The following is a 15,390-nucleotide window of genomic DNA, read 5'->3' as shown; positions in this document are numbered from 1 at the left end:
GAAATAGTGTTCTTATGAGTTGGAAATATTAGCGATTGTTAAAGCCGTCAAAAAGTTCCGAGTATATCTTTTAGGTATTAGATTCAAAATTGTAACCGATTGTCAAGCGTTTCAGCGTACTTTGTCTAAGGAAAATCTGCCGCCTAAGGTAGCCCGCTGGGCTTTGATGTTAGAGGAGTTCGATTATGAAATCGAGCACTGCTCGGGTGATCGAATGAAACATGTCGACGCTTTGAGTAGATCCCCCGTAATGTTGATAGAGGACACGGTCCTAATGTTAATAAAAACTGAACAAGACAAAGAAGAGCGATTACGAGCGATTAAACAATTGCTTATTAGAGAACCTTATGAGAAGATTATGCGTTAGAGAACGGATTGCTCATGAAAAGAGTGGGTGCCGAAAACGTTGTGGTATTGCCGTCTAGCATGCATCAGGACGCGATACGGAAGGCGCATGAGAATGGACACTTCGGAATTAAGAAAATGATGGAGTCCATACAGGGGGAATACTTTATCCCGAAATTAAAAGAAAAACTCGAACGATATGTAGCCTGTTGTGTGCCTTGTATTTTAGCCGAAAAAAAGAAGGGCAAGCAAGAGGGTCTGTTGAAGTCAATTCCCAAGGGAGATGCTCCCTTAAGTACGTACCATATAGACCATTTGGGCATTATGCCGAGCACGGCTAAGTTGTATAAATACGTGCTGGTAATAGTAGACGGTTTCTCAAAATTTGTTTGGGTCTACCCGACTAAGACCACTAATAGAAAGGAAGTAGTAGAGAAGTTGACGGCAATGCAGCAGGTTTTTGGCAACCCTCAGCGTTTCGTTACAAATAGGGGTTCGGCGTTCACCTCTTCGCAGTTTACTGATTACTGTTCAGCGGAAAACATAGAGCACATTAAGATCACAACCGGCGTGCCTCGCGGCAATGGGCAGGTAGAACGGATAAATAGGCTCATTATTCCGGTTTTGACTAAGTTATCGCTAGATAATCCCGATCGATGGTATCGACATGTACCTAAGTTGCAAATGTGCATTAATAGTAGGTATCAGAGAAGCATAGGTATGAGCCCGTTTGAAGCGTTGTTCGGCGTTAAAATGAAACAGCAAAAAGATATCCATTTACTGACTATGTTAGAACAAGTATACATGCAATTATTCAATCAGGAACGCGATACTTTAAGAAATGTCGCTAAGCAAAACATTTTAAGGATCTAAGCGGAAAATCAGCGTTCGTATAATAAACGTCGTAAGAAAGCGTCCGTCTACAAGGAAGGCGATATGGTCGCCATTCGTAGGACTCAATTTAAGCCAAGCCTTAAAATTAAAACACCTTACTTAGGTCCGTATAAGATTTCGCAAGTGAAAGGTAATGACAGGTATGAAGTCGTAAAGATCGGAACGGGTGAAGGACCACTAATAACCAAGGGAGCCGCCGACTACATGAAAGCTTATAAGCTTCCTTCGGAGACCGAAGGAAATACAGGGATGGCCAAGTGTAGGGATGGCGTGACGAGCGCTTAGTGTCTTTAGCCGGCGGTAAGGGGGCAGCGCTACGACGGCGTACGAGACACTGCGTGAGAGACGCTGCGTGCGAGACATTGTATTACGTTCACTTCTTTATTATAATATACACTTTTTAATTTTCAACGCCTCTGGTCTAATTCGATTCGATTCCCACATAGCATGTCTACCAGTTTCATAAATCAATATCCCATGGACATCCATAGAATGTCCAAAGGACGTAAAACGGATGTCCTGTGGATATCCTCAATATCCGTTAAGGACATCTTATGGATGTCGTTAGGATATCCGTGTGCTGTCTGGATATTCTCTAATCACGTAAGAAATATAATTTAATTCTTTATTTATTTAAAAATTGAGTACCGAATCTTTTCTGCGACCTGCCTCGATCCGACATCTCCACACGTCCCACCTATTTAAGAATCACGCCCCTCTACCGCTTCGAATAAAAGAGCTACCGGCATTAATAACGCTTTCTCTCTTTGGTTATCGCTAATTATCGCGCGAGAATTCGCATCGGCGCCCAAAATATAGAGTATTGTGAAGATACCGTTTACGCAAGTTACCGATATCGTATAGAGAGCATTCTCGAGCGATATATTGAAGATACGTTTTGCGAGTTACCGATGTCATTGGGGAAACTTTTCAAGTTCCACTTGGGGGATACCGTTTTCATAAGCTACCGATTTTAGTTGAGAAAACGTTACTCGTTACTATCTATACAGGTTACCGTTTAATTGGGCGTAGCCCCCTTGGACCTGGCGGTTCCCGAGGAAAAGCACGTCGCAGTACTATGTATAAAATATGTATAAAATATTTATATAACATTTTTTAAAAATAAATATTAAAAAATATTAAAAAATATTTACAAATATTTATTATAAATATTGTGTGCTATCAAGGATAATTCTAAATATTATAGAGATTGATGATTATGATATAGTCTTTAGAATTAATAGTTTTTTTATGTTTGTTTATATGTTTATATGTTGGATTATGTTCATACAAATTAACAAAAAATAAACGCATAAAATTCAAATTAATATATTTGCTAACCGAGAAGCAGGATTGAATTAATACGTCATAATAACGTCACGAAATGACGGCGAGAAATAGGACCAAAATATTATGTCATAAAGACGTCATTAAATAATGTCAATATGCCATCATTTAAATGTCATGGTCGCATTTTGATCATAGGATCATTCATACAAATATGACCAAAATTTGACGTCAAAATGACTTATCTTTGCTACCTAGGATATTTCTCAAAAATTTTCATATACACAGATTTTGAAATATTCTGAGATTTCTTATTTGGTTATTTCTAAAAAAAATCTTATTATTATTCAGAAATTTTCATTTGTAGCAATACTACAATATTATGAGAATTCTCATCTAATTATTTTTGAAAAAATCGGAAAAATTTTTTTAATTTCTCAGAAATTTTTATATATACAGAGATTGAAATAATTTGAAAATTTTCATTCCATCATTTCTAAAAAAATCTAAAAAATTCTTAGTATTATTCAGAAATTTTTTTCCACAAAATACTGCAATATTTTGAGAATTCTCATTCAATAATTTCTGAAAAAATTTGAAAAATTTTTTATATTTTTCAGAAATTATCATATATAAAAATATTGAAATATTCTGAGAATTCCCATTTAGTCATTTCTGAAAAAATTTGAAAAATTTGTTATATTTCTCAGAAATTGTCATATAAAAAGATGTTGAAATATTCTGAGAATTTCTATTCAGTCATTTCTGAAAAAATTAAAAAAATTTTTAATATTTTTTTAAAATTTTTCAAAATTTTTCAGAATTTTTCAGAAATATAGAAGATAAAAAATTCTGAAAAAATTTCTGAAAAAATATGAGAAATTTTTCCACCAGGGATGTATCATAATTTTTTTTATACCTGACAAACTCGGATGTAAAAATATGTATAAAATATTTATTATAAATATTTTTCCTTCTTATAAACATTTTATAAATATTTTTCCTTCTTATAAACATTTTATAAATATTTTTTGTTATCTGGGATTCTCGGTGTAAAATCCACTTTATATAATTAATATTAATATGAACTTTAATTCTGGAAAAGAATTTCCAAATCTATAAAAGAAATACATACGAAATCTCACTAATAATGTGCACGAAGGATTCTATATTATCAACCTCAATAAAGAGTTTGAGAGGCAGTCCAGCATTTCTTTAAGAGGGAAAAAACGAAAAAAATTAGAAAATTATATTTTTGTGCAGTCGTCTCGTGATGTTAATCTGCAGCATTAAGTTTTTAAGACTCTATACGTATAAAATATCTGTTATGAACCGTTGTGATTACAGGAAAGAATAATAATGTGCTTTCAGAAATGAGCTAGAAGCTATTGATATAAAAGAATAATTTATCTGAAAATTTCATATGTATGTGTGAGTGCAGATTCGGAAGAAGTCGATAAGTAGAGTAATAAGAAAAAATGTTTTTTATTCTCGATATAAAATCCAATTCACAGATTGATATTAATATGTGAACTTTAATTCTAGAAAAAAATTTCCAAATCTTTAAAAGAAATATATACGAAATCTCATTAATAATATGCACGAATGACTCTACATTGATCGATCCCGATCAAGTTTGACAAGCAGTCTAGCATCCTCTTAAGCAGAAGTGGTTAATTGAAAAAAAGTCTTGTTGCTTATATGATATAAGAAGACAGTTTTCCGTTATACATTGAAATCTACTGTTACTGTACCAGTACTGAAAATCTACAGTTTACGTTACATATATACTTATAGATGTAGATTTTCAATACTGGCAATAAGTTTCGGAACGTAACCTTTGTGTAATACATTTCATGTAATTTTCAAGTAATCAACTTTTTAAATTATGTATCTTACTGAGATGTAAAATTTATGTATAGGCTATATCTTTAATCGATTTTTCTTACTTTTTATATCATAATCATTATTCTTTCATAATTTTTGAATTTTGTTTATTTTTTAATTTCTTGGATTTAATGTACAATCATATCCGACATTTTTTAATAGCAAAACTAGGAATGTGCATAAAGAATATATTATCAAAAACATTTCATTTATCTAATTTTATGCTAAAGCCAATAGCCAAATGATCTTAATCATTATTCAATATATATTAAAAGTGCCACATATACAGGGTGTTAATAAACCTTCGCATAATATTTATACCATCGTGTTGCCCACGAAAATCCAAGACGAAAAGCTCTTTAAATGTTTTCGATTCCATGCGTACAGTTCTTATAATTATTGTCGGAAAATAGTGAAATATTGCCAATATACGCACGGCTATAACGGAAACACGAGCGCGGTGGGAAACAAGATGATCGTCGTCGCTCGCCGCGAGGCGAGGACAGCGCAAATAAAATTCATTGCTATTCATTGCAATGTTATTCGTAGTAATAAGCGATGGGAACTAAGGATGGTCGACGATAGCTCATAACTAAAATGTTTCACATAAATTTTTAAACTGTACTACATAAATTGGGAAGCTAAAAAATTAAAAGTTGATTAAAAACATTAAGAGAATCATTTCATTAGTATTTTCATTGATATACTTGAATTTTAAATCAATGAAAGAGAATAATTTGTTGGAAATCCACTACAGCTTATGCTCTTTCGTAATTTTGCAAGCTTATCAGAACTGTATGTAAAATTAATATATTTTATTTATTTATAAAATGTAAGTAGACACACATTTTCACGAACAGCAAACTTCACAATTTGTAGACTTTATTCCAACGTGCAAAATTTCCAAAACGAATAGGAAACAATTAATTGTTCATGACTTATTCGCTTTTATTTCTTTAAAATTCAAGTATATTAATGAAATTAATATGACATATTCTTTGTTGTTAAATGGTCTACAAGTATAAAATATGTGGCCAAAAATATTAACCTTACATATTTAATCAATAAAGTTGGAAAATTGCGAGAAAAAATCGGAAGCGGCAGACTTTTAATGAATTATTCGGTTTTATTAATTTAAAACTGTAGTTCATTGAAAATACTATGGCGCATCTTCCGAAAGCTGTAAAGTGACCTGCTAGTATAAGGATAATAACAAAATATATTAATTTTACATACAGTTCTGATAAGCTTGCAAAATTACGAAAGAACATAAACTGTAGTGGATTTCCAACGAATTATTCTCTTTCATGATTTAAAATTCAAGTATATCAATAAAAATACTATAAAATGATTCTCTTAATGTTTTTAATCAACTTTTAATTTTTTTAGCTTCGCAATTTATGTAGTACAGTTTAAAAATTTATGTGAAAAAGTTTTAGTTACGAGCTATCGTTGACCATCCTTAGTCCCCATCGCTTATCGCTACGAACAACGTTACGAATAGCAATGAATTTTGTTTGCGCTTTCCTCGCCTCGCGGCGAGCGACGACGATCGTCTTGTTTCGTACCACGCTCGTGTTTCCGTTATAGCCGTGCGTACATTGGCAATATTTCACTATTTTCCGACAATAATTATAAGAACTGTACGCATGGAATCGAAAAAATGTGGAGAGCTTTTCGTCTTCGATTTTCGTGGGCAACACGATGGTATAAATATTATGCGAAGGTTTATTAACACCCTGTATATTTACATATTCTTCTGTTCTCAATATATGTTACTTTTTGTTGAGATTGTATACCCGATATATCCTTAATTCCTAACAGGAATTGTAAAATATTGCAAAAACATGCTCACGGCAATTGTGTAACTGTTCTAAATCGCGACTACAAGAATAAGAATCAAGATAATAGCTATAGATAATAGCGAGTTGGCGGAAAAAATGTATGTTCCTGTATGTTTCTCGTTGTTAATATTTCCGTCAAGACGACTCGAAACTTGTTTCGAGAGTTTATTCGATCGAGAGTCTTAATTCATGTCTTACTATAAATACATATGACATTTTCGATCAGTTTTTGAAATAGTCCGTACGTCAATTTAGTTATAAAAGTTTAAAGCAGGAGCAATGCAAGTAATACATTTATTGAGATAATAATTTAATTTAAAGATGTTAATTCTTATATGTATAAAATAGCAAAACTGCACGAATTCTGTCCATCATCAATCGAACATTGCTGTACGATATTGTGCGGTGCAGTGATTGTGCGACTCGACCTTGGTGTCACTTTCTCGATCTCCGTTCACTTATTTTCCCGTACCTTCCTTTCATTCTCAATCTTTACTCAATTGTAAAACTCTGTATGCTACATATTAACATGAGATTCAATTATTAACATTACATGTACGTAAGAGACATACGTGTGCTATAACTGCGTGCTGCGTAACGTAGCGACGATTGAACTAATTGTAAGGTACTCCAATTATGCGCCGCGGTTAGTTTGGAACTACTATATACTAGCGATATGCATAAAAATTATATATGCATAAACAATGAACATTATTCGACTGATGTACACGTGTATATCGATGTACACATATAACGACTTGAACTAATATTATACGATGCGACACGACGCGGACGTCCTTAATTTCCGCGTCACGTGAAAAGGATCTTATCTTTTAATAATCTGCAGCACGAATGTTGCAAAATGTAATCTTAGTCGTTATATGATCTAGTCATTATCAGGTTTCAGATTGTGAAAATGACTGGTAAAAGATGGTAAATGTTTATTGAGAATAAATGCTCTTAATTTCTACGTTGTAAAACACGTAGCATGTATTAACAGCTAGACAAGCAGGTATTAGAGCCGTATAAGTATTGATATAATAGTAAAAAAAATCTGTTTCCAGTCCACCGCATTCTTACCGTTTCTTCATACCGTAAAAGAATCAAATGTTTCCAATTTCGAATGATATAAATTTTAAGAGTCAGTACACCTGCGATTACTAGATAATACCTACATTTTTAATTAAAATCCGAGAACTTACGGCTAATGATCATATAAAATCACACACTGAGGTACAAGGTTTTTCCTTTTACTCTTGTTACTCATACATCAAATGTATTCGCCTTGAAATCAAAGGAGTTCAAGTCAAGAGACCAAATATTTACAAACCGTCTCTTACAGACTTCACATCAAGAATCGTACTCGTGTTACTCTACTCAATCTACTTCTAGATGATCAATCGGATCTTCTAGATGATCAATCGGAACTATAGATTGCACCCAGAAGTGTCCTATTCTAATATAACTGCTTTATATTGTAGTTATTAAAACCTTTACCGTCTTTTTGAAACATATATATATGTACATCTATTTACTTCTGCCAGAAGAATTTGAGAAATCTTTTTTAGTTTTTCTTAAACGATATTTATTTCATTACTTACTATTTGTTTTTAATATATTCTATTCGTGCGCGCGCGCGAAAAATTAGTGAAGACTTTAATTCTGTTCAGATTTTCATTTATATTGCGATTATAAGCTTTTTTAAACAAAAGTAATCATTATATACCATCATGATAATCATATAGATTTACACAATCATAAAATTAAAACATTTTTTCTGAAAGTCATTCATCCGATGTTTATGCGGTTTTCTTATGAATTAAATAAAATTGTTTAACATCGTCAATAATAACGACAGTAAATACCAATAATTACATTAAACTAGAAATAATGCACCAGGCAAAAGTAACAATAATGTTTGTTATTGCTCTCATACTTACAGTTTTAATGCTGCTATAAAATGTTATGAAAACTATATATAGTACGTTATGAAAAATCAGCTAACCTTATAAAACTGTAATATTAAATATTACAGAGCAATATTAAATTGACCAGTAATTATTACTTATTTTGAGTATTAAAGTACTAACAGCAGTACTTTTAATAAATTGGCTAGCAATGAATACTTAAGATAACTATTCATTGCTAACCAATTTAATACTACCCAGTATAAAGTATCCAAACATCCCCTATAACTTTTATTTCATTTTAGGTCCAAAAATTTTTAAAAATTTCAAACAACACAAACAAACCAATACTTTATCTATTACGTGACATATTTTCTGCAATTATTTCAATAATTCGAACTTTTTTAAATAGAGAAACTTTATTCCCAGATTTAGAACATTTACAGAATAAAGTATATATATGTATGTTTTACTTTATATAACTTTAATTTACATCCTGTTAAAAAACCTATATGTTGTGCAAATAGACATATTTGATCTTACAGTTTTATCGACATCTTGTTCTTTAATGGATAGACAATTATCTTTCATTAACTGCTCTGTGTGTGTGCGTGTGTGTGTGTGTGTGTGTGTGTGTGTGTGTGTGTGTGTGTGTGTGTGTGTGTGTGTGTGTGTGCGCGCGCGCGTGCGTGCGCGCGCACATTCATAGGATAATACGTAACCAATGTTTATTATTCCTTTTTTTAATATTCCCAATTACAAGGATTTTCACGACACAATGCATTTTCACATGCAATATCGAGCAATTAATAAAGCAAATTTGCTCTGACATGAAGATGATTATATTTGTCATGATGTAATTAACTAAGGCCGTATTACAAAATTTACCCTCAGTATTAAAAATAATATACGTAACTTGAATTATAGATTTTTAGTAGACAGTGAATTTTGAAACAGTCTAAATCAGCTTACCTTAGTTTGAAGATATATAGAACAAATTGAAACATTAATATATATACACACGACACTAAATTTGATCGATATAGAGCAAATAATATTAATTAAATCGCTGCATTAATCGTACTCGAGGAGAACCGGTCGCTTCGACGGACGATCGCAAATAATAACGTACTGTAATTTCACTCGTGTCCACCTGTCTATGTAACACAATAATAAGTTTCAATATTCCCCCACTATAGTATTAAAGTAGAACATTTGCGTTAGGAGTCGCCGTGCTATACTTGTTGTAAGTACTAAACTTCCAATCACATATCAGACCTTGCATTTTCGGTGTGTGTGTGTGTGTGTGTGTGTGTGTGTGTGTGTCAATTACATATACGATATTCTGAAATACCGGTAAAAAATTTTTATGTTAAAAAAATATATAAGCTAATATATATAAAATGTATCCATATCCCTTACGGAAAAAACACTAAAAATAACACTTAAAAAAATACTCAAGTTGAGTATAATTTGGGACAAGGAGTAAACACTCAACTTGAGTGTTCGCTCTTTAATTTACTTTTATTTAGAGTGTTATTACTCTCAACTTGAATGTTCGCGATCTAATTGAGTGTTAATTTCAATGTTAATCCTAAATTTAAGAATAACACTGAAATTAATATTCAATTAGATGGCAAACGTCCAAGTTGAAAGTAATACTCAAATTAATATTTAAAGCCAGCTGAGCACTCTAGTTAAATGTTTATTTTAGATATTCGTTTTATGTCCATTTCTACCAATGCAGATTAATTTTAATCTCGGTTGAACCTGCTTTTTTTGCTTTTGTTTTTATTTAACATTTTCTAATCCAATGTTTGAGAGTGCACACTCAATATTAACCCAGATAACACAGTGTCTTCTTAAAGAATTTATAAAGTAGTCTTCCTTTCTGAACAATAATTCCTGAGGAATTCATAGAAGAATACTTTAAGAATAACATAGGAAATTACATGCACCATGATTCAAATTCCTCAGGACTTCTTAAAGTATTCATATGGAATTATTTGTTAGAATTCCTCAGAACTTCTTAAAGTATTCATATAGAATTACTTGTTGGAATTCCTCAGAACTTCTTAAGGTATTCATTAGGACTTCTCCAAGTAGATATCTCAAACGAAATTAAAAAATTTATTTTCAAGATTTCTGATAAATGTTCCGATTTTTATAATATTGGAACGTTTTTCAGAAAAATTTAAAAAATAAAAAATTCTGATTAATTTTGTAAGAAAAAGAAGATTATACCATGTTTCAGCCAAGCCATAGTCGTACCTGTTAAAGCATGTTTAATTTCTGTACCTAAAAAAACGGTCACCCATCCAAGTGTTAACCATCGCCAACGTTGCTTGACTTCGAAGACCGTACGTATCCTAACGCCCCGTGATGATCCATAAACACTTCTTGTTTATGCATACATATTTGTTAGTATATTGTTTTGTTAATTATATATAACGCATTTCGTGTATAAAAGTATAAATTAGCATTTATTAAGCGATATATAATTATAAAAATGTAATTGAGATTATCCATACATTCGAGTAATTTCTGATGAATACTCAAAGTATTCCAAATAATAAATCACGAGGTATTCATTGCAATGAACTCTTAAGGAATACTTCAATGTGAACTCATTGTGGTTACCCAGACAGCACAGGACATCCTATGGACGTTCATTTTGTGTCCATTTTGAGTCCACACGTCCATGGACATGAAATGGACGTCCATCGTATGTCCGATTTCAGACATTCATCAATGGCCAATATTTGGACGTCTATAGAATATTCGATCTTGGGCCTGTATTGTCGATTTTTAATTATTAAAACAGTCTTAATTACTATCTCAATACACACGATATTTTCCGGACCCTTATACAATGAGTCCCAGTAAACATAGAACATAGCAGCAACATTGCAGCAATGTTATAACATTGTAGCAATATTACAGCAATATTACAAAATTGCCGCAATGTTGCTGCAATATTCTGTGTTTGCTGGCGTCGCTCGTGTCCGTCCTTAATTTTTATCATTTCTATAAATATATAGAAATTATTAAATAATTTGTATGTATCATCAAAATATATGTATATATTTATATATGTAATATTTTCAAATTTTATCGGTGCCTATAATTTATATATAACTTTAAATATATTTATAATATCGATCTGTATTATTAATAAATAAATAAATATGTATATATATACATTATAATATATACATAAATCTCGTAATTACAATCATTTATAATATTGATTTATTATTATGTTGTATTTTGTTTCGTATAATAAATATATAATTTGATTCTGTATTTCAAATTTATTATTGCTCATAATCTTCTCCTTTATATTTTTTAAACATTTATTTTAGCAATAATTACGAATACTAGAGCACTAAAAAATATGTCCATTTGATGTCTTTTCAGGTCCATTTCAAGTCCTTTTTTGGATGTCCAATGGACGTCTGAAGTTGTGAACAACGAGCGTCCATAAGACGTCCACTGGACGTCCGTCGAATCTTATTTGGTTAATCAATGGATGTCCCGGTGTCCAAGCTCGGACGTCCAGTGGACGTTCAATAAACGTCCATGTGCTGTCTGGGTAATTCCTCAAGAATTATGTATTCATTTTTCTACTTCGCCAAGTATTCTTTAAAATGACTTCTATATGAATACTCTAAATATTCCAAATTATAAATCGCGAGGTATTCATTACAATGAACTCTTAAGGAATACTTCAATGTGAACTCATTGTGGCTAATTCCTCAAGAATTCTTTATGTATTCATTTTTCTACTTCTCCAAGTATTCATTAAAATGACTTCTTTAGGAATTTCTGTTCATCTCTGTGTTTTCTGGAAAGTGTATACCTTCAACCGATAGATGTTGAGTGTACATTCCCAACGTTTCAGTGTTCACATTTTATGTTGGAAGTATACACTCATTTATTGTGTTATATCCAAATGTTGAGAGTATACTTTAAAATATTCAGTATTTAAATCCAAACTTGTAACGAGTCGTTCCTCCGCTGCCGCTAGAGCGGAGGTAAGGCCGTTACCCCCACCTCGCGCAGGTTCCCTCCGCTCTTCTCGTCTTCCCTCACCACCGAGTGGAGGGTATATAAGCCCTCCACCCGAGACCGGAGTCAGAGCTTCCCCGGCCTGCGAATTGAGCAGACCGTTCCTCCTGGCGAATTGAGCCAGGCATCCTCGAGCGCATATTGAGCGCCGTCACCCAACCTAGCGATCCTACCCGGGCACGCAGTGAGTGCCTTCCTGGCCGCGTATTGAGGGGCCGTACACCGCCACGCTCCGTATCCGAGCTCTCGGCCGCGCACTGAGCGGTCGCGCGTCGCTCCGTCCTGGGGACTCCGTACTGAGGAGAAACCGGTGCCGCGACTGTCACCACGCGGGGTGACAACGGCAGCGCGATCGAACAGCTGATGCGCCGATCAGCTGAGACCGGGTAACGAACCGCGCCGCCAACCGCACCGCTTTACACACCGCTGCGCCGCCAGCCAGGCTGGCCACCGTACACCGCCGCGCCGCTAGCGCCGGGCCTTAGGGCCACATCGCCGCGCCGCACGTCGCACCGCCGCGACCAATCATAGCGCCGCGATCCGCCGCCATCACCGACTACACGCCGGCCGATCGGCACGCACACCGCACAGCCAATCAGGGCACCGCGCCGCACGCAGACACACCAGCGTCCGCCGCGACACTGTCGCCAGCACCACACACACGAATACCTCGCACGACGAGAATACATCCATGTAAATAATAGCGTAAGACATTGTACATAGTAGCATAAGGAACTATTGAATAAACATAGCATTACACCGCACACACCGTCTTCTCACTTATTCGAGCCCGCCGCCCGGACTCTGAATCCCGCGGCTATCCGTAGCCAATAGGCATACAAGATTCACGGTTACAAACTTTAGTATGAACACTCAATCATTGGGTGAACACACTCAATGTTCGAGTATAAACACTCAATCTTTAGTGTTAATACTCAAGATTTGAGCGTATACACCTAAATTTGGGAGTAAACTCCCAAAATCGAGTATTAACACTCAATTTTGAGTGTAAACTCTCAAAATTAGAGTGTTTTTTCCGTAAGGGCATTCTACGCCAATTTGACTCATCGATATGGGTACTTGTTATTGTCTACATATACTTATATGTTATAAACTGACGCAACTATATTATTTTTTATAAAAGCAATTAAATTTTGCAAAACATATTAAAAATAAATAGCATTAATTTATTTACTTATTAATTTCATTGTTAAATTTATCTTTTTCCATAACCTTAATAAATTGATGGAAATTGCGATCTATTTAGCACTAATCTTTGAAGCGTTCAAATGATTAATTAGATGATTAACTATATAGATCGTAATTCTAAAAAAAATTGAATAGTATATATTTATTATTCTGTTTTTGTTTTTTTCAGCACATGCCCAGACAACACGCATGTCTAAAAGACATCTTTAAGACGTCTTAAAAGAGACGTCTTTGAGACTTTATTAAAAGACGTCTTTATGACGTCTTAAAATCGTCTTATTTTAGACGTCTCTCTTAAGACGTCTAAAATACGTCTTTTTAAGACATATTCTTTGAGACGCCATTTAGACGTCTTTACGACGTCTGAGAAAGACGTTTTTAAGACGTCGAATGACGCACATAACCAAATCTGCCGTGTGATGCGATCAAGTCGATCGACGTGCTTATCCCGTATCAATTTTTGAACTCTTGCACGTATCGCGTGTGTGTTGGGACGTTTTGTCCCGGTTTGCTGTGTAACGCAGCCGAGTGTGGATACGTTAATACAACACAACTTTTTAACTCTCGTACGTATCGCGTGTGTAGGCTGTTATTGGAAATAATTAACCTTTCTGACAACATTTCTGACAACAGTTTTTGACAATTAATAAACCGGACGATAATAGTGTTGCGCTTAAGTTGCTGTAAAATATGTGACTGAATCCAGTATCTTTGTAAAATTCTGTAATTTCCAATCACGAAAACATGAAATAAAATTGAAATATATAATATAAAATTTTTTATTTATAAAAAAACTTATCTTAATAATAAAATAAAAATAATGAAATATAAATATAAAGTATTTTGTTTAAAATAATAAAAAATAAAAAATAATAAACCTAGCTTTTGGAATCCTTGGTGGAAAAATTTTCTACAAAATTCTAAAAAACTACAAAAATTTACAAAAGTGTGTTTCAAATTTAGCATTTTTCTGTAAAAACTACAAAAAAATGCCAGAATTGGAATACTTTTGTAAATTTTTGTAGTTTTTTAGAATTTTGTAGAAATTTTTTCGCCAGGGATGTCTAAAATAATTTTTATATAAGACGTCTCAAAAACGTCATAAATAAAAAAAATTAGACGTCTTTTAGACGTCTTAAAAACGTCTTAAATCGGGTCATAAGACGTCTTAAAGTCGTCTAAAAGACGTCTTTCTGATAGTTTTATAAGACGTCTTATAGAAATATAAGACGTCTTTTAGACGTCTTTAAGACGTCATAATGTTCTCTGGGTGATGAATTTTGATTTTGTGCATTTTTGTGCGCAGTAATTGTAGACAAACCGTTATTTTTGAAAACATTATCTTTATAATAATTTTTTTTATTATCAAATAGATCTATCATTCAGGATGTTATAATGTTGTCTGATTTCTGAGTCAACTACGACGCATCGTTCCGTAATAACATTGATACGAACGTGTTATGTTACGATTATACAATTTTTGTTGAATAACTGTAACGCCAAAACGATGTATAACAGCTATATCACTTGCGCATAACAAATATTACGTAACAGGTTATTTCCATGTCATATAGCACCTACATATCACAAGAATAACAATGTTAAATTACTTGTAACTTCCATGTTATATTGCCGCTATAAAATGTGTTTACTGGGTCGTTACGTATAGTTGCGTATAATTTGAAATAACTTAATAAAATCAGTTACATTGCGCAAAATCACAAAATCATTTTGTATTGGTTGGTGTTAGCCAACCACAATCTTTTTTTCAACGTTAGATTAGTATCTAAGTGATTTTCATCCAAATGATTGAGGGTGCGAATGCGGCTATGGACTACTTTGTATGTCCATATCCATATGCTATCCTTATTTGTACGGGAGCGTCCCAGATGCGCACAGTAATAAACGGACACAGCAGGCTGAGTGAAACGGACACAGTAATAAAT

The 15,390-nt window shown here is 33.4% G+C and overlaps 1 protein-coding gene across 8 annotated transcripts in view; it reads right to left on the bottom strand.

Moving 5' to 3' along the window:
- LOC105835035 (high affinity cationic amino acid transporter 1) overlaps window positions 1-13,106 on the bottom strand; it is a 207,955-nt gene extending 194,849 nt beyond the window's left edge. For 6 of the 8 annotated variants that reach the window (XM_036284966.1, XM_036284959.1, XM_036284963.1 and 3 more), the window contains exon 1: window positions 9,137-9,593. In XM_036284966.1, the coding sequence (XP_036140859.1) occupies window positions 9,137-9,171 (35 nt within the window). In that variant the 5' untranslated portion in view covers window positions 9,172-9,593. Of the gene's footprint in view, window positions 1-9,136; window positions 9,594-12,163 lie in introns of those variants that run through there. The other 2 variants (XM_036284964.1, XM_036284970.1) reach the window with 2 other exon arrangements.
- Between the last annotated feature and the right edge of the window lie 2,284 nt (window positions 13,107-15,390).

The sequence above is a fragment of the Monomorium pharaonis genome, chromosome 3 (genome assembly GCF_013373865.1).
Source record: "Monomorium pharaonis isolate MP-MQ-018 chromosome 3, ASM1337386v2, whole genome shotgun sequence".
NCBI classification, from domain to species: Eukaryota; Metazoa; Arthropoda; class Insecta; order Hymenoptera; family Formicidae; genus Monomorium; species Monomorium pharaonis.
The sequence above is the reverse complement of the archived record's forward strand: the minus strand, read 5'-3'. Positions and strand labels throughout refer to the sequence as shown.